Raw genomic sequence first — 19,962 nt, 5'->3', positions numbered from 1 at the left:
CTGCTGCATTCTCCTCCTCCTTGAGCAACTCCAGCTCGTATAGCCTCAATGCATTCCCCTGGGCTGTGGCGACTAGGAGGAAGGCCACCACTGCTGGCTGAATTCCAATATCCATTGTCCACAAGGGGTAAAAGGCAGACAGGTTAGCATGATCGTACTCCCCTGCCCAACCAGGTCCAATGGGCTACCACCTGGTTGGTGCTGTGGACCCTGCCCCCGCACGGGGACTCTGACCCGGCACCCATCCTTGCTGCCAAGGGTACTGCCTGCTGTCGCTGCCAGCGGTGCGCTCCTCGCCCTTATCCGGCACCCCCTGTAGGGGCTACTGTGGCCGTTGCCCTCGGGAGTGCTGCATGATGTCCCGCCCGCGGGTGGCAGCCAGTTGTAGGGGTGGTGATATGGCAGAGTGTGCGGTGCAGGGGTAGTGGGTGGAGTGTGCGGTGTTTGGGTGGAGAGCCGGGACTGGAGTGCAGTGGTAGTGGAGTGGAGAGTGGTGGCTGGGTTGTTGGTCTGGTGGGGTGATGGCACCCATATGGCCAGTGGCATTCTGCAGAACCACAGGCCACGGTGGGTGGTCAGTTGGGTGCGCTGCAAGATGGCTGGCTTGCAGGGCACAGGAATGGCGGTGCATGACTGGAAACCATCTCAGTCCTGTAGGGATAGCCACCCCGGTCTCCAGCCCGAACTCTGGTCAACCCCCCCCCCCCAGCCAGGTGCCAGGACCGGCAGCCAATGGTCGCGCCTCTGCGTATCCTACCTCCTTTCTCTCCCTCATCTGCCAGGGCGCCTGCTTCCCGATTTTTAAAAGCACAAGTGAACCTCGCCACCAGGAATTCCTCCTGGTAGAAGTGGAAAATTGCGAAGGTCCTGGAGAATATCGGGTCAGGCCCGCTAATTATATGCAAACAGCGCTTACTGTACATGCGGAGTGGAATGCATTTATGCCGCTGTCGAGACACCGGAGAATTGCGATTTGGCATGAACGCGGTGCCAGCCACGATTTTGGTGTCAAGACTGATTCTCCGTCTAATTGCCTTTCCCGATTTCAGCTTTCGTCGACAGAGAATCTCGCCCATGGTTCAGCTCACTGAGCTAAATCGCTGGCTTTTAAAGCAGACCAAGCAGGCCAGCAGCACGGTTCGATTCCCGTACCAGCCTCCCCGGACTGGCGCCGGAATGTGGCGACTAGGGGCTTTTCACAGTAACTTCATTGAAGCCTACTCGTGACAATAAGCGATTTTCATTTTTCATTGAGCCAGGGGTGAATTCTAGGATCTTCCCATCCAGTTATAACACCAAATGAGATCATAACACACCTCATACTTGCCCAAATCTGAGTAGCTCACTTCTACCTCCTTCCAAAATTCATAAACAGGACTGCCTTGGAGACATATTGTCTCAGCCTGTTCCTGGCCAACTGAACTGATCTTGTACTACCTTGACTCAATTTTATCTTCCCTTTGTCCAGTCTCTCCCCACCTACATTGGTGAGTCTCCCGGTGCTCATTTTCATATTCAAAAGTTTCCAATTTCCTGCCCTAACTATCTCTTCTTCACAATGAATGTCCAATCTCTACACCTCTAATATGTGAAGGGCAAAAATAAAAGTTGAGGCAATAAAAAGGTTTATCTGAGTAAAGACAAGCTGAGTGGAACATGAAGGGACAGAAACTTTAATGGTAACAATGAATCAGAGAGTAAGGTCCATGCAGGGAATATGGAATCGCTTATTGTACCAGCCTCCCCGAACAGGCGCCGGAATGTGGCGACTAAGGGCTTTTCACAGTAACTTCATTGAAGCCTACTCATGACAATAAGCGATTTTCATATTTTTTTTCATTTATTTTCACGAGTAGGCTTCAATTAAGTTACGGTGAAAAGCCCTGGTCACCACATTCCGGCACCTGTTCGGGGAGGCTGATACGGGAATTGAATCGTGCTGCTGGTTTGCCTTGGTCTGCTTTAAAAGCCAGCGATTTAGCCAAGTGTACTAAACCTGCCCCTGCAGGCATAGTAGTAAAAACAAATTAAAATAATTTTATCTGTATGTGCGGAGCATCCACAATACAAAAACTAAATAATAGCACAAATAGAGATAAACGGCTTCGACCTTATCACCATTATGGGACATGGTTACAAGGTGACCAAAGTTGGGAAATTAATTTTCCTGAGTACACAATTTTGAAAAGGCAGGTAGAATGGGCAAGCTGGAGAGGTAGTGTTGATAATAAAGGATGACATAAGGATATTAGTGAGAAAGGATCTTGGCTCAGAAAATCAGGAAGTAGAGTCAGTATGGGCAGAGATTAGAAATAGCAATCGTCAGAAAATACTTGTGAGAATACATTATAGGCACCCAATAATAATTATACCATTGGTCAGAACATTAAATAATATATTATTAGAACTTGTGAAAAGGCAAGGTAATAATTATAGGGGATTTAATCTGCATTTAAGCAGGACTAATCCATCTTGAAAAAATGGTCTGGAAGATGAGGTCGCAGAATTCTTTCATGAACATTTCCTGGAGCAATACACTGAGGAACCAACTGGGGATATAACTATTTAAGACCTAGCATTGTGCAGTGAGATAGGATTAATCAACAATGTAAAGTAAAAGTCCACTGGGAAGTAGTGATCATAATACAATTGAATTCTGCATTAAATTTGAAAATGACATTCTCCAATCACAAAAAAGAATTGAAGCTGAAATAAAGCCAATTACCTAGGTATGAAGAAAAGTTTGATTGGGTAAATAGACTAAAAGGTAAAGTAGTAAATAAACAGTGCGAAACATTCAAAGAACCAATTCAAAATATTCAACTAAAATGTGTTCCATTAAAATACAACAACTCAGCGAGAAAGATTTATCTGTGGAGTATTAAGGGGCATTGAGGATAGTATTTGATTAAAAGAAGATACTTATAATGTTGCAAAGAATCATAATAAGTCTGAGGATTGGGAGTATTTTAGAAATCAGTAAAGAACCACCAAAACACTGATAAAAGTGGAAAAGTAGAATATGAGGGTAAGCTAACCAGAAATATAAAGACACATTAGATAGAGAAATACAGCACAGAACAGGCCCTTCGGCCCACGATGTTGCGCCGAACTTTTGTCCTAGGTTAATCATAGAATTTTGGACAATTTGTCATGGCCAATCCACCCAACCTGCACATCTTTGGACTGTGGGAGGAAACCGGAGCACCCGGAGGAAACCCACGCAGTCACGGGGAGGATGTGCAGACTCCACACAGACAGTGACCCAAGTCGAAATCGAACTTGGGGCCCTGGAGCTGTGAAGCAATTGTGCTATCCACAATGCTACCGTGCTGCCCTTAAGAAGTTAACCTACACTCCCTTATTCTACCCTAATCCAAGTACCTATCCAATAGCCGCTTGAAGGTCCATAAATTTTCCGACTCAACTACTACCACAGGCAGTGCATTCCATGCCCCCACTACTCTCTGGGTAAAGAACCTACCTCTGACATCCCCTCTATATCTTCCACCATTTATCTTAAATTTATGTCCCCTTGTAATGGTGTGTTCCACCCGGGGAAAAAGTCTCTGACTGTCTACTCTATCTATTCCCCTGATCATCTTATAAACCTCTATCAAGTCGCCCCTCATCCTTCTCCGTTCTAATGAGAAAAGGCCTAACACCCTCAATCTTTCCTCGTATGACCTACTCTCCATTCCAGGCAACATCCTGGTAAATCTCCTTTGCACCTTTTCCAAAGCTTCCACATCCTTCCTAAAATGAGGTGACCAGAACTGCACACAGTACTCCAAATGTGGCCTGACCAAGGTTTTGTACAGCTGCATCATCACCTCACGGCTCTTAAATTCAATCCCTCTGCTAATGAACGCTAGCACACCATAGGCCTTCTTCACAGCTCTATCCACTTGAGTGGCAACTTTCAAAGAACAATGAACATAGACCCCAAGATCTCTCTGCTCCTCCACATTGCCAAGAACCCTACCATTAACCCTGTATTCCGCATTCAGATTTGTCCTTCCAAAATGGACAACCTCACACTTGTCAGGGTTAAACTCCATCTGCCACTTCTCAGCCCAGCTCTGCATTCTATCTATGTCTCTTTGAAGCCGACAACAGCCCTCCTCACTATCCACAACTCCACCAATCTTCGTATCATCTGCAAATTTACTGACCCACCCTTCAACTCCCTCATCCAAGTCGTTAATGAAAATCACAAATAGCAGAGGACCCAGAACTGATCCCTGCGGTACGCCACTGATAACTGGGCTCCAGGCTGAATATTTGCCATCCACCACAACTCTCTGTCTTCTATCGGTTAGCCAGTTTGTTATCCAACTGGCCAAATTTCCCACTATCCCATGCCTCCTTACTTTCTGCATAAGCCTACCATGGGGAACCTTATCAAATGCCTTACTAAAATCCATGTACACTACATCCACTGCTTTACCTTCATTGTAAGAGCTTTTGTAAGTATTATAAAGGAAGATAGTAGCTAAAATTAGCTAATGGACAGGAAACATTGGTCCCTTAGAAGAAGAGAGATTATCATAGGTAATGAGAAAATGCCAGAGACATTGAACAAATATTTTGTGTATGTCTTCATAGCTTCTTTGGAGCAGTGAAGGTTGAGAGGTAACCCGATAGAGGTTTATAAGATTATAAGGGGTTTCGATAGGGTGAATAGGAGGCCCTTTTTGCATTTGTAGAGGGGTCAATAACCAGGGAGCATTGATTTAAGATAAGAGGTAGAAGGCTAAGAGGAGAATTGAGGATAAACATTTTCCCCCAGAGGGTATTGGAAATCTGGAGCTCGTTGGCTGAAATGGTCGTTGAGTCAGAAACGCTCGTAAAATTTAAGAAGTATTTAGATATTTACTTGCACTGCTATAATGTCCAGAGCTATGGGCTAAGCACTGGAAAGTGGAATTAGTGTAGTCAGATCTTTGTTGACGGGCATGGGCACAACGGCCGAATAGTCTCATATTGTGCTATAAACATCTATAAACCTATGAAAAAAATACACGAGTTGCATCCCAGAATAGAGCGTAACCTTGGGGCTAACAAAAGAGAGGTAATTAAGGTAATTAGTATCAGCAGAGAACAATTACTAAAGAAACCAAAGAGACTAAACCTCAATAAATTCCTAGAATGCGGTGGCCTATATCTCAGGATTCTAAGAGATAGCTGCAGAGGTAGTAGATGTGCTGGAAGGGTCCCAGCAGAATGCAAGTTTGCAAATGTAACATTGCTATTCGAGACAGGAAGGAGAGTGAAACAGAGAAATACAGGCCAATTAGCCCGATATCAGTCACAGGGAAAGTGCTCTAATCTATTATTAAGGAAGTCTTAATAATACACTTAGAAAAGTATATTATGATTAGGACAAGCCATATCATGGCTCTATGGAAGGCAAATCCTGTTTGGAAAAGTTATTAGAGTTTATGAGGATAGACTAGTGGGATTGATAAAGGGGAACCAGTAGCTGCCGTATACTTGGACTCCCAAAAGGCACTTGATAAAGCATGACACAAAAGATTAATACACAAGAGTTCATATCGTTGGATGTGATATATTAACACGGATAGTAAATGGATTAATGAACAAGAAGGAAAGAGTAGAAATAAATGGGATATTTTCAAGATGGCAGGCTGTGACTAGTGGAGTGCCGCAAGGATTGGTGCTGAACCTCAGCTATTTATCATCTGTATTAATGAATTAGACAAAGAGACAGAATAATGTATCAAAGTTTGCTGATGATACAAAGCTGGGTGTGGATGCAAGCTGTGATGAGGACACAAAGAAACTGCAAAGAGATGTTCACGTTTCATTAAATAGCAACAAGATGGCAGATTTAGGGATGTGTGAAGTTTTTCACTTTCGGTGTCAGAATAGAAAAATTATTTTTGAAAAGGCATGAAATTTGTAAATGTTGATGTTCAGAGAAATTTGGTTGTACCTGTACAAGGAACACAAGGTTTACCATATAGGTACAGCAAGCAACTATACAGGCTCGACAGTCCATATATTCTTCTCCTGCTCCTAATTAGAACCATAGAACGGTTATGGTGCAGAAAGAGGCCATTCAGTCCATCGTCTCTCAGCCAAAAAAGAGAAGAAAATAATAATAATCTTTATTAGTGTCACAGGTAGACTCATATTAATACTGCAATGAAGTTACTGTGAAAATCCCCGAGGCGCCTGTTCGGGTACACTGAGGAAGAATTCAGACTGTCCAAATCACCTAACAAGCACGTCTTCTAGGACTTGTGGGAGGAAACCGGAGCACCTAGAGGAAAGCCATGCAGACACAGGGAGAACGTGCAGACTCCGCATAGACAGTGACCCAAGGGGGGAAGCACTGTTGTATTGGGGTGACAGTTTGGTGGTCTGCCGCAACTGCAGTTTGTGGGAATTTGTGGATGGTACTGTGACCTTGGACGACTAGATTTGCAGTAAGTGTCTGCATCAAGAGGAACTTCGGCTCAGTCGTTGAGCAGGATTCTGAGCCACAGGCATTACAATTACATTGGTTAGGGACAGGAGGGTGTGACTATGATTTAGGGGTAAGGGGAAACCAGGCACATTACTGGACAGGGATAACTCTAACCTTATCGCTACCAGGTCCTTGCCGTCTCTGTGGATGAAGGCAGAGTCTGCATGGTTGATGAACAAACTGAACATGGAACTATGGAACAGGAGGCAATAAAAAAGAATGTGCTAGTGGATAGCATATTCAGGGATATAGATATTTTTCTGTATAGCTGCAATGGGTTGTACCAAAGATTGCATTGTCTGCCCCGTTACCAGGGTTAAGGACATCTCCTCATGGCTGAAGAAGAATTGGAAAGGGAGGGGGAGGATCCAGTTGTGGTCTACATAGGAACCAAACATCATAAATAGAATGAGGAGTCTGAGAAGCTAGAATCCAAATTAATAAGAATCTCAAAGGTACTAATCTGTGGATTACTATTTCAGCCAAGCAGGAATTAGCAGATAATCAAACAGATTAGAGAATTGAATGGGTGGCTCAAAGAGTGATGTTGAAGACAGGAGTTTTGAATCACGGGGCACTGGCTGCAGTCCATGTGAAGAGCAAAGTGTTCCATTAGGCTCTGCTTAATCTGGAGTGAGACAAGTGTCTTACGGTTCAAAAGGCTAGGCAGCTAATAGTGCTTTCAACTAAAAAGGTTGGTGAGGAGAAATTTTATAAATATAAAGAGGAAAGTCAAAACAATAGCGCAGCACAGCGATTTGGGTAAAGTTAAGCAGAGACTGTGACAGGAAGGCACAAAGAGTTTAAGAAATAGTGGATCAATGAATACAGTCAAATCAGGGGGAAATGGTAAAAAAATGTGCTAAATCTAAATTCATGAAGCATTCATAACAGAATAGAAAAATTAATGGCACAAATAGACAGAAATGGATTTGATCTAATAGCCATTACTGAGAAGTGACCAAGAATGGAAAATAAATACTTCAAGGTTCTTGACGTTTGAAAAGACAGGCAAAATGGAAAAGTATTCGGGTAGCCCTGGTGAGAGTAGTATATAGGTCCCCGAATAGTAATAGTTGGACAGAGTATTATTCAGAATTTTAAGGAGTTTTAACAAAAGTAGGGCGGCATTGTAACTCAGTGGTTAGCACTGTTGCATCACAGCGCCAGGGACCCGGGTTCAATTACCGGTTTGGGTCACTGTCTCTGTGGAGTCTGCACATTCTCTCTGTGTCTGCGTGGGTTTCCTCTGGGTGCTCCGGTTTCCTCCCGCAAGTTCCAAAAGATGTGCTTGTTCGGTGAATTGGACATTCTGAATTCTCTTTCAGTGTACTCGAACAAGTGTGGTGACTAGAGGATTTTCTTTTTTTTTTAAATAATTTTTATTGGAATTTTTTACAGAAAATATAACAACCAACAATGAAATGCAACAAAATAACCCCATAATAACTGTAACACCCCCAAGACCGTATCAACGCATGTATCACATCCCCCCACCCCCCCAACCCCAATGAACAACAAGAGAACTTAAAAATGAATTAAAATTAAATAAACAAACATAGTCATCGTCTCCCCCTTTCCCCCTCCCTTCCCCCATCCCCCTTCCCCCCCTCCCCTCCCCCCTCCCCTCCCCCTCCCCCCTTCCCCCCTCCCCTCCCTCCCTCCCCTTCCCCTCCCTCCCTCACCCTCCCTCCTTCCCCCCTCCCCTCCCTTCCTCTCCCCCCTCTCCCCTCCCTCCCTCTCCCCACTCACCCTCCCTCCCCTCCCCCTCCCTCCCCTCCCCCCCCTCTCCCTCTCCCCCCTCCCACTCCCCCCCTCCCACTCCCCCCTCTCCCCCTCCCAACCCCCACCTCCCCCCCTCCCCCTCCTCTCCCCCTCACACCCCCCCTCCCCCCTCCTCACCCCCCCTCTCCCCCTCCCACCCCCCACCTCCCCCCCTCCCCCCCTCACATCCCCCCTCCCCCCCTCACCCCCTCACCCCCCCCTCCTCGCCCCCCTCACCCCCCCCACCCCTCCCACACCCCCTCCACCCCCTCACCCCCCCACCCACCCCTCCCCCCCTCACCCCCCCCCCCCCACCCCTCCCCCCCCACCCACCCCTCCCCCCCCTCACCCCCCCACCCACCCCTCCCCCCCCTCACCCTCACTCCCCCGGGTTGCTGCTGCTGCTGCTGTCCCAGTACACTATCGTTGAGCCAGAAAGTCGAGGAAAAGTTGCCACCGCCTAAAGAACCCTTGTACCGATCCTCTCAGGGCGAATTTGACCTTCTCTAGCTTGATAAAACCCGCCATGTCATTGATCCAGGTCTCCACGCTTGGGGGCCTCGCATCCTTCCATTGTAGCAAGATCCTCCGCCGGGCTACTAGGGACGCAAAGGCCAGCACACCGGCCTCTTTCGCCTCCTGCACTCCCGGCTCCACCCCAACCCCAAAAACCGCAAGTCCCCATCCTGGCTTGACCCTGGATCCCACCACCCTCGACACCGTCCTCGCCACCACCTTCCAGAACTCCTCCAGTGCCGGGCATGCCCAGAACATATGGGCATGGTTCGCTGGACTTCCCGAACACCTGACACACCTGTCTTCGCCCCCAAAGATCCTACTCATCCTAGACCTGGACATGTGGGCCCGGTGCAGCACCTTGAATTGGATGAAGCTAAGCCGCGCACATGAGGAGGAAGAATTAACCCTCTCCAGGGCATCAGCCCATGTCCCGTCTTCGATCTGTTCCCCCAGTTCCCCCTCCCACTTAGCTTTCAGCTCCTCTACTGACGCCTCCTCCACCTCCTGCATTACCTTGTAGATATCAGATATCTTCCCCTCTCCGACCCAGACCCCCGAAAGCACCCTGTCGCTCACCCCCCTCGCGGGAAGCGAAGGGAATCCCTCCACCTGCCGCCTAGCAAACGCCTTTACCTGCAGATACCTGAACATGTTCCCCGGGGGGAGCCCAAATTTCTCCTCCAACTCCCCCAGGCTCACAAACCTCCCATCAATAAACAGGTCCCTCAGCTGTCTGATGCCCGCTCTGTGCCAACCCTGGAATCCCCCATCAATGTTCCCCGGGACGAACCAATGGTTCCCCCTTAACGGAGCCTCTATCGAGCCCCCCACTTCTCCCCTATGTCGCCTCCACTGCCCCCAAATCTTGAGGGTAGCCGCCACCACCGGACTCGTGGTATACCTCGTTGAGGGAGCGGCCACGGCGCCGTTACCAGGGCCCCCAGGCTTGTATCTCCACAGGACGCCCTCTCCATCCGTTCCATGCTGCCCCCTACCCCTCCATCACCCACTTTCGCACCATCGACACATTGGCCGCCCAATAATACCCCGAGAGATTGGGTAATGCCAGCCCCCCCCCCCATCTCTACCCCACTCCAAGAAGACCTTCTTCACCCTCGGGGTCCCATGCGCCCAAACAAAGCTCATGATGCTGCTAGTCACCCTTCTAAAAAATGCCCTAGGGATAAAGATGGGCAAACACTGAAAGAGGAACAAGAACCTTGGGAGAACCGTCATTTTGACGGACTGCACTCTACCCGCCAACGATAGCGGCACCATGTCCCACCTTTTAAATTCCTCCTCCATCTGCTCCACCAGCCTGGTAAAATTAAGCTTATGGAAAGTCCCCCAACTCCTGGCCACCTGCACCCCCAGGTATCTGAAACTCTTCACTGCCCTCTTAAACGGGAGCCTCCCAATTCCCTCCTCCTGATCACCCGGGTGTACTACAAATACCTCGCTCTTGCCTAAATTTAACTTATAGCCCGAGAAGCCCCCAAACTCCGCTAACAGCTCCATCACCCCCGGCATTCCCCCTTCTGGGTCCGCCACATACAACAGCAGGTCGTCCGCATACAGCGATACCTGATGTTCCTCCCCACCCCGCACCAGACCCCTCCATCCCCCTGACTCCCTCAACGCCATAGCCAAAGGTTCAATCGCCAATGCAAAGAGCAAGGGGGACAGGGGGCACCCCTGCCTGGTCCCACGGTAGAGCCTAAAGTACTCCGATCTCCTTCCATTGGTAACTACACTCGCCATCGGAGCCACGTAGAGCAGCCTCACCCATTTGATGAACCCCTCCCCGAATCCGAACCGCTCCAGCACCTCCCGCAGGTACCCCCACTCAACTCTATCAAACGCTTTCTCTGCATCCAGCGCCACCACTATCTCCGCCTCCCCCTCCACCGCCAGCATCATAATAACATTTAGCAATCTCCGCACATTCGTGTTGAGCTGCCATCCCTTGACAAATCCTGTCTGATCCTCGTGTATCACCCCTGGCACACAGTCCTCTATCCTGGTGGCCAGGATCTTCGCCAGCAACATAGCGTCAACATTGAGGAGTGAGATAGGCCTGTATGATCCACACTGCAAGGGGTCCTTATCCCGCTTCAGGATCAGAGAGATCAGTGCCCGCAACATCGTCGGGGGCAAAGCCCCCCCCCTCCCATGCCTCATTGAAGGCTCGCACCAACGACGAGAGGATTTTTACAGTAACTTCATTGCAGTGTTAATGTAAGGCTACTTGAGACGCTAATAAAGATGATAATTAAATGCAAAAATAATAGAGAAAAAGGTGGCATTTTCAAGGTGGCAGACACTAACTAGCAGGCAAAGCCAAGGTGGACTTCAAACTGTGAGGAGGACACAGAGGACAGGATTTTACATATGAAATTAAAATGAAATGAAATGAAAATTGCTTATTGTCACGAGGAGGCTTCAAATGAAGTTATTGTGAAAAGCCCCTCGTGGCCACATTCCGGCACCTGTTCGGGGAGGCTGTTACAGGAATCGGACCGTGCTGCTGGCCTGCTTGGTCTGCTCTCAAAGCCAGCGATTTAGTCCTGTGCTAAACAGCCCTCATATTGCTGGCATTCCATGCCCCCCACCTCATCCCCCAAGAAATTTGACAGATACTCTGAGCCAGGCAGCCCTACAGCCATTTAAAGCACAGAAGAGTATTAAGAAGCTTATGGTGAGACTTCCATCACCATCTAGGGAAGAAACTCCATCTCCGACAGTGTCAACCAAGGAACTAGTTGGGAGCTCTCTGATCCCAGCAATGACCACTGCTGAGACTACAAGCCCAATACAGGTTGTCATTGGAGCTGGATGGGAAGGTATGTTCAGGGAGTTCTCAGCAAGGCCAGGCTAGAGGGAGCTGAGGATACTGGAATAGCGGCTGAGGTGCACAGGCCAAGAGAGAAGGGGAATTGACAAACCTTGGTTCGACAAATCAAATTGGTAAAGGTATTTTGGAGGATAAATTCATAGAATACATTTGAGATAGTTTCCTCGAACAATACATCGTCGAACAAACCAGAAATAAGTTTATTTTAGATCTCGTATTGTATAACGAGATAGGGTTAATTAGTGTCCTGACAGAGGATCTAATGGGGGACAGTGATCATAATACAATAAGAATTTCACATTAAGCTTGAGATTGATATACGTAAATCGAAAACAAGATTTTTAAACCTAAATAAAGGCACATAAAAGGAGAAATATGCCCCCTCCCTGTTTCCAATCAATAGCCCAAGGATTGGAACCTGGTGGGTTTCAAAGTGGGCTTCCTCCTTTGACTGCCCCATGAAAAATTCCAGTGGAGCAGCAAGAGGCCATTAGATCGGGGCAGCAGGGTAGCATGGTGGTTAGCATAAATGCTTCACAGCTCCAGGGTCCCAGGTTCGATTCCCAGCTGGGTCACTGTCTGTGTGGAGTCTGCACGTCCTCCCCCTGTGTGCGTGGGTTTCCTCCGGGTGCTCCGGTTTCCTCCCACAGTCCAAAGATGTGCGGGTTAGGTGGATTGGCCATGCTAAATTGCCCGTAGTGTCCTAATAAAAGTAAGGTTAAGGGGGAGGTTGTTGGGTTACGGGTATAGGGTAGATACGTGGGTTTGAGTAGGGTGATCATGGCTCGGCACAACATTGAGGGCCGAAGGGCTTGTTCTGTGCTTTACTGTTCTATGTTCTATTACCATTAATTGGCCAATTAAAGGCTTCAGTTGACCCAAGAGTGAGTGGGCTGCCCACACTCTCCCTTGCTGCACATAAAATTGCATAGGGTTGGAGATGGGCAGGTAGGCACCAGGAAAGGCACCTAGGACGCCAGGCCCAATTTCCTGCCTTCTCCTACCTGCTCCCGAGGGTGTGTACAATTCTGCCCAAAGTGACTGTAAGGTTAAATGGGAACTATCTAGAACTATCCTTAACCTCTTTAGTCAACAACAGATGGATATTTTTTTCCTGTGGAACGTTTGTCTCTCAATGGAACATATTTATTGTCAAAAAAAATTTCACGTTTGCTACTGTTCACCTACCTCCATATTCCTTATTCTATTTTCCCAATCAACTATAGTCATCTTTCCCCTCATATGCTATATCATTTATTTTCTTTCTTCAGTACTGATGCCAATGTAATTTGAATTAAAACTCCCTGCACCACTCTTTGAGCCATACATTTAACTCTCTGATCTGCTTTGCCCTATCCTAATCTGCACTTAATTGGTGTACAATCCAGAGATTATTACCTAGAAGTTCTGTTTATTAATTTAGAAGCTAGTTCTCTAAACATCTTCCTCAGAATCACATTCTTAATTCTGCCATTGGTTCCTACATGGACCACCTCAATTGGATCCTCCCTCCAGCTGCAAGTTATTTTCCAGGCACATCAATGAAATATAGAATCCCTGCAGTGCAGAAGGCGGCCATTCGGCCCATCAAGTCTGCACTGGTCCTCCAAAAGAGCAGCCCAACCTAGGCCCACTCCCAGCCCTATCCCCGTAACTTCCCTAACCCTGGCACAAGGCACAACAGAAACTTTGGAGTAGCGAATGCAGATACAATTCCTTGGCAGGCTTAACTCAGTAGATGCTCAGAGGCTCTTACCCCTGGCTGGAGAGTCTAGAATCAGGGGTCATAGTCTCAGAATATGGCGTTGGTTATTTTGGACTGAGACGAGAAATTTCTCAACATTGTGAATCTTCTGTATTTCAGAGGGCTGTGGATGCTTAGTTCATGTGTACATCCAAGGCTGAGATAGATGGATTTCTGGATTCTAAAGCAATGCAGGGTATGGGAGTTGGATGGGGCCGTGGAACAGAAGTGGATGATCAGTGGCGATATGATTGATTGGCAGAGCAGGTTCATGGGGCTGAGTGGCCTCATCCGGCTTCTGTTTGGGACAATTGAATGGAAATTGCTAATCCAAACGCAAGGTTTTTTTTAGGTGCTAGTTTGGTTAGGTTAAAGATATTTTTTAATATTTGAAATATTTCTCATTTGGCGCTCACTGTAATTTGATTAATGTTTTACTGCTGAGTATATTTTGTAATGGCAAGCCTATTGTGCTGGTGGACGCTTGTTTTACATATGTAAGCAGTTGAAATATAAACTATTATTTCCTTGAATCCCTTCCACAACACTTTTGTATTTCATTCAAGTTAGTACCAGTGACAATACAGTATATGACAGCAGTGTGATTCCTTTGCAGCCGCCTACTTGCTTTTGCAGTTTTACTCTCCAATCTCTGCTTGTCCTCCCATGCAGGAGATGCCAACGCCTCCGAAGTCCACCCAAAGCTTGCCACTAGTGCAGACGGAGGCAGACGTTCTGAATGTGCCTCAGTGCGATGTGCTGACAGTGCCATGCCTGACCTGCAACAAGAAGCTGTGTGCCTTGAATGTCCGCCACCACAGGATCCTGCACCGCACCCTGCATATGCTGCAGTACCGGGCAGGCACCCGGCCCGTCAGCCTGCTCTCCCTCCGGCTCCGCCGCCGCTGCATCATCAGCAAGAAAATGCGCTCCGAGAAATTCAGCCCGCTGGAGCTGCAGAACATCGACTTCGCCTACGAGATAGTGAAGTCCAACCGGCTGCACAACTGGCCGTTTTTCATTGAGAATCCCATCGTGTGCAACGAGGAACTGCCGCTGCCCCTGAGACTGCCCTCCACTGCCTGCGTGAAATCCCTTGGCATCTGGCAGGACCGGAACGCCCTTTGGAAAATCCAGATGGAAGATGTTTACGTCTTCACAGATTGTTACGGTGGCCGGAGCAACGCGTGGTTCATCGGGGTCTTTGACGGCTTTCATGGGAAGTCTGCGGCGCAGTACACTTCCAAAGACCTGCCTGACCTGATTCTGGAACAGCTGGCAAATGCTGGGCACCCTTACACCCTGTCCACCGAGCAGCGTGCCCAACTCCACACCTACAACCCGCTCTTCCCCCCAGGCACCACTCCCGCCGCACCCCACAGCAAAGGCGCCAACGACCACCCTTATTCCTCCATCCATGTGGCGTTTGCTAAAGCTTTTTGGAAAATGGACAAAATATTGCTGCTCGGACGGAATGAGAGTTCCAATGTCCGCTGGAGCGGATGTACAGTCGCCACCTGCCTGCTGGAACCTGCATCGCCCCCATCCCGGATCGCCAGTGGAGTGGATGGCAGCAGTGCTCAGAGCCTCTCGGAGGACAGTGTGTGTGAAATAGGAACGCTGCACATTGCTAATGCAGGTAACGTGGTCATTGAACAGTGAGTGGCGCTGGTCGCTTTTCAATTTGTAGCTGATGAGGCTGATTCATGATTGGGAGCCATCTCCGGCCAGGAGCTGTTATTGCAACAGATCAAATACTTTGTCTTGAAAACCCATGCTGATAATCTAATCCAATATTTTTTAATCAGAAGTTCGAAAGACCAAGGATGAGAAGGTTCAGTGTAATGTTGCTGCACTGCCAGCCTCTTCTAGCATGGCTTGTGCCGTATATGCTCTGGAGAAGGGCACCCGTGTGTCCGCACCCCCGCCCCCCCCCCCCCCCTAGAAGGAGCACTAGGCACTGCCCCGATGGGTCACAGAGTTCAATGGGTTGATGCAATGCCAGCACAGCACATTTCGACCACGCAGGTCTGAGTCACGAATTAACACATCGTTCTCACAACAGTGACTTTGCACTATGACTCGGAGAGCATAGGGAATGGGAGAGGAGTGGGGCAACCTGACTCTTGGAGCCGACTCTGTCACTCAACATGATCATGGGTCATCCTCTGCCTCAACTCCATTTCCTCGCACCATCATCATATCCATTAAAATGCCTTAGTATCCAAAAATCTATTGACTGATCTGGAGCCCACTTTCATCAGCTGATTCTGCTGAGAAGTGGCCGCCACAGCAGGCACAGACCGACCCTCGATCTTTGACTCCTTCACCCGTCCGATATCAAACACCCTGTCTACCTTTCATTGTCACAGAGCTCGAACACAAGAGACAAGACAAGAAAGGATTTTGACTTTGCGCCTTTTGCCGCCCTCGAGAGCCGAATTAGGTTTTATTTATGTGGAGAGGAGCGAGAAGGCCTCCCATCACAAAACACTTTATTGTCCAGACTTTGTCCAAATCTAGTTCACAATGAAACCTTGAATAAAATTGCATCTTTAGGTTCCAAAATCCAAAGCAAAAATCCATTGACCTCTGTCTTGAATATACTGAACAGTGGAGCATCCACAGCCAAGACTACAGAACTCCAAGGATTCACAACTTCTCGAGTGAAGTAAATTCTCTCAGTCCTAAATGGCTGACCCTTTATTCTGAGAGTCTGAACCCGTTTGTTTAATTCCCTGGCTGGGGGAAACGTTTTCTTAGCATCTACCCTGGCAAGCTCCTTAACATTTTATATCTTCCAATTAGATCACTTCATTATTATAAACTCCAGGGAATATAGACCTAATCTTCTCAATCACTCATTCTGGAACACTCCCCACATCCAGGAAACGGTCCAGTGGTCGTTTGTTGCCCTCCCTCTGGGTCAGATCTGTCCTTCCTTAGATCAAGTGACCAAAACTGCACACACTACTCCAGGGCTTCACCAATGCCCTGTGTAAGTAGTTAAGGTAAGGCTTCTGTACTCTTATACCCATAAACACTTTGTAACAAAAATTAAAATACCATTTGTTTTCCTAATTACAGCATGTTAATTTGCTGTAGTTTGCGTACAAGGGAACCCGGCTCTCCCTGAATGCAAACATTTCACAGTCTTTCACCATTTACAACATATTCTGCTTTTTTATTTTCCCTATCAAAGTGGAAAACATCACATTTTGCCACATTATCTTCTATCTACTATGTTCTTAACCACCCAACCAACTTAGCTATATCCCTCTGTAGTTTATTTGCATCCTCCTCACTCCTTACTTTCCCACCTGACTTTGTATGATTAGCAAACTGGGATATGTTACTCTCAGTCCACGTATAAAAGTCATTAATAGAGATTGTAAATAACCGGGGTATTTATCCTCTGCTAGTTACAGCCTGCCAATCTGACATGTTCTGTTTATTCCTATGCTCTTTTTTCCGGCCATTAACCAATCCTCAATCCATGCTAATATATTAGCTCCATTCACAGGATCCCTAGTTTGTGTAACAATCTCTTATGTGGTTCCTTATTGAAATGGTTTTTGAAAATCCAATTGCAACACATTCATTGGTTTCCCTCTTATCTACCTTACTGGTTACAAGGGCAAAACACTTATTTTTCTTAAACCGAGGTTGACTCTGTTCAATCACAATTTGATTTTCTGTTCTAGAATTCAGAATTCTAGCCTTCTATTACCATGTCTGAATGCCAAATTCAAGCATTTTGTCTTCTATTGATGTTAGGCTAGTTGGCCTGTAATTCCCCATTCAAGTATTTGTTCTAAAATCTAAGGAATATTGAAAGATTAATATCAATGAATCCACTTTTTAAAAAATAATTTACGGTATGTGAGTTTTGCTGGCTCTACCAGCATTTATTGCCCATCCCTAGTTGCCCTTGAAAAGGTGGTAGTGAGCTGCCTTCTTGAATCACTGCAGTGCCGAGGTGTAGGTACACCCACATTGCTGTTAGAGAGGGAGTTTGTGGTTGGGTACAATTGAGTGGCTTGCTGGGCCATTTCAGAAGGCACTTAAGAGGCAACCACATTGCTGTTGATCTGAAACAAAACAAAGTATGGACAGCAAGTGTCCTTCCCTTAGTGAAACAGCATTAGTGAACCAGGGAGTTTGTGGTTGGGTACAGCTGAGTGGCTTGCTGGGCCATTTCAGAAGGCACTGAAGAGTCAACCACATTGCTGTGGATCTGAAACAGAACCAGGTATGGACATCAAGTTTCCTTCCCTTAGTGAAACAGCATTAGTGAACAAGATCGAATTTTACAACAATTGACAATGGTTTCATGGCCATCATTGAACTTTTAATTCTGGATGTTTATATTGTACTTAAATTCCATCATTTGCCATGGTGGGATTCAAACCCAGGTCCCTGGAGCATTACTAAGCCTATAGTGACAATACCATTGGACCACTACCTCACCACTTACAGAACCAGGCACCCAAATTGCAGGTAGGATCATTTCTAAGAAATTCGGCTATTCCAATGTAACCGTAAGTGTTCAAGAGTGTTATGGAAAGTGTTGTGGTGAGTTGCTGGATTTACCAGAGAGTGTTGCCTCATAAGGAGGGCAGAGGATCAGGTGACCTATCAACAGAAAAACTGCAAGAGATTAGGCAGTTTCTGCCACATGACTGGGAGATGGAGTAGAAACTATGGAGAGGGCAACTATGCCAACTTGCAGCACACTCCTCCATGTTCATTGATAGTGGTCACAGGCTGTCTTACAGCCCAGCTAGTTCACCAGCATGTTGGTGTGCATGTCCATTGACATTCTCCTGTATACCACCCGTTGAGGCCCTCATCTGAATCCTCTGCAGCAGAAAATGAGAGTGAACGTGCCCTCTAATGACCCAAATGGCTGCAGCCCATTTATGCCCAGTGATCACCATATGCTGATTGCAACTGTATACTAGCCTCCAGGTACATACTGTGCCAGTATCTGAAAAGGTGGCTGTGAGGGTCAGATCAAGTGTTGCGGCCTGTCGTGTTAGTCACCCTGAGGTAACACGGACTGCAACTGGATGCAGTTGTACTGGAAAGCAGACACCAAACTTAGACATTGGTTTAATACAATTTATTGAACTTCTGTAACAATGCACCAACAGCTTGCTGTGGGTTGACACTCTACTACTCTAAGTGTGCTAACTCTAACTAACTAGACCAGACTAGCTCTGAGCCAAGGGTAGAAGGTGCTAACTGATATATACACCCTGACTGTCACTACAGTTGTCACCAGTGGAAAGAGGCGGAGTGTTGCTGTCTTGTGTGTTTTATAGTAGGAAACCCCACTCTAGTGCTCTGTCTGGTGATTGGTTGTGCTCTGGCCTGTGTGTTGATCGGCTAACCTGGGTGTCTGTCACTGCCTATCTATACCTCAATATGTGCATGAGTGCATATCATGACACGGCCTATTCACAATTTGATTGGTTCTTTCTATTTTCCTCCTTGAGCTGCTTTAGCTGAGTAGGCAGCACTTTTTGGCTGTCAGAAAGTAGAAAATCAGGAGGAGACAGTTAATGTGAGGGCAGGGGGGTGGGTTGGGGTGGAAAGCAAGAGGTCCATTATTAACTCATTAGCAGCTTGCTCATCAGACCAGGAAGCAGTTTGATGGTTTTGAAGGGACATAAAAGGAGGAACATACCCTCATCTTCAGCAACGCAGGATGACATGGACTCTAACAGCCGGCCCCACAATGTTGAGGACAATCTTCGCTGAAGAGCTCAGGCAATGGATGCATCCTTGTTCCCCGCCAGTTGAGCTCAGCTTTTTTCTATTGTCTGTCATCCTGACCTCTAATAGAGAGGACAGAATATCAGTGATTGTGCAGCACTGTGCTTCAGTGATGTGCCTGACTAAGTAACTGGAGGCACATGGGGCAGAATGTTATGCTCTCTGCATGGTGGGTTCTGAGGTGAGGGGGCATAAAACTGAATGGACAGGCCCCCCCCCCCACACACAACTCAGATGCAATGTTCTGCTTGCTTGAGGAGGGCCTTGGGCAGGAAACCCACCCATTCACATGTTAAAGCCCTTAATGGCCACTTATGGGCGTTATCCCACCCAGCCTCAATTTTTAGGCTGGCAGGAGTGGGTGCAGCTAGGGCAGAAAATGACAGAAAAGCTTTATCCTATCTCAGGCAGGAATGTGGGGGAGCACCTCACTCTGAAGGCCCCCTCAAAGTTGGGGCATCCTCCACCCCCGGGACATTGAAGCTGCAGGAGTCCTCCCCTCCCAGACACCATGATCACCTTCCTGCCCCCACCCACCACCCCCTACCCCCGACATCTCCCTTCCCACCCTCGGCACTTACCTTTTCAGAAGTCTTAGACCCAGGCAGAGCACTGCAGTACTGCTTCCGGCCACCGCAGCGCCAACTGATTGGCCGACAGCTATCACAGGTGGGACTTCTTTCCATCAGTGGACAGAAGTCTTGTCCATTACCAATCAACACTCAAATGAGTGTTAAATGGGAGTAGGAGTTTCAGAGTTCCGGCTGCGCATTAGGTGCTTGCCATTCTTACAATTCTATCCAT

The 19,962-nt window shown here is 47.4% G+C and overlaps 2 protein-coding genes across 3 annotated transcripts in view; one reads left to right on the top strand and one right to left on the bottom strand.

Moving 5' to 3' along the window:
- Positions 1–14,127, bottom strand: part of kat2b (K(lysine) acetyltransferase 2B) — a 180,547-nt gene extending 166,420 nt beyond the window's left edge. Inside the window, exon 1 of the mRNA XM_038797856.1 lies at positions 14,002–14,127. The gene's annotated coding sequence lies outside the window, so the exon portion shown is untranslated. The remainder of the gene's footprint in view (positions 1–14,001) is intronic.
- Positions 1–19,962, top strand: part of LOC119966345 (protein phosphatase 2C-like domain-containing protein 1) — a 52,045-nt gene that overhangs the window by 11,302 nt on the left and 20,781 nt on the right. For both annotated transcript variants that reach the window (XM_038797858.1, XM_038797859.1), the window contains one exon: positions 14,050–15,016. In XM_038797858.1, the coding sequence (XP_038653786.1) occupies positions 14,053–15,016 (964 nt within the window). In that variant the 5' untranslated portion in view covers positions 14,050–14,052. The remainder of the gene's footprint in view (positions 1–14,049; positions 15,017–19,962) is intronic.

Source organism: Scyliorhinus canicula, chromosome 5 (assembly GCF_902713615.1).
Source record: "Scyliorhinus canicula chromosome 5, sScyCan1.1, whole genome shotgun sequence".
Taxonomy (NCBI): Eukaryota; Metazoa; Chordata; class Chondrichthyes; order Carcharhiniformes; family Scyliorhinidae; genus Scyliorhinus; species Scyliorhinus canicula.
Note: the sequence above shows the minus strand (reverse complement) of the source record. Positions and strands in the feature narration are given on the sequence as shown.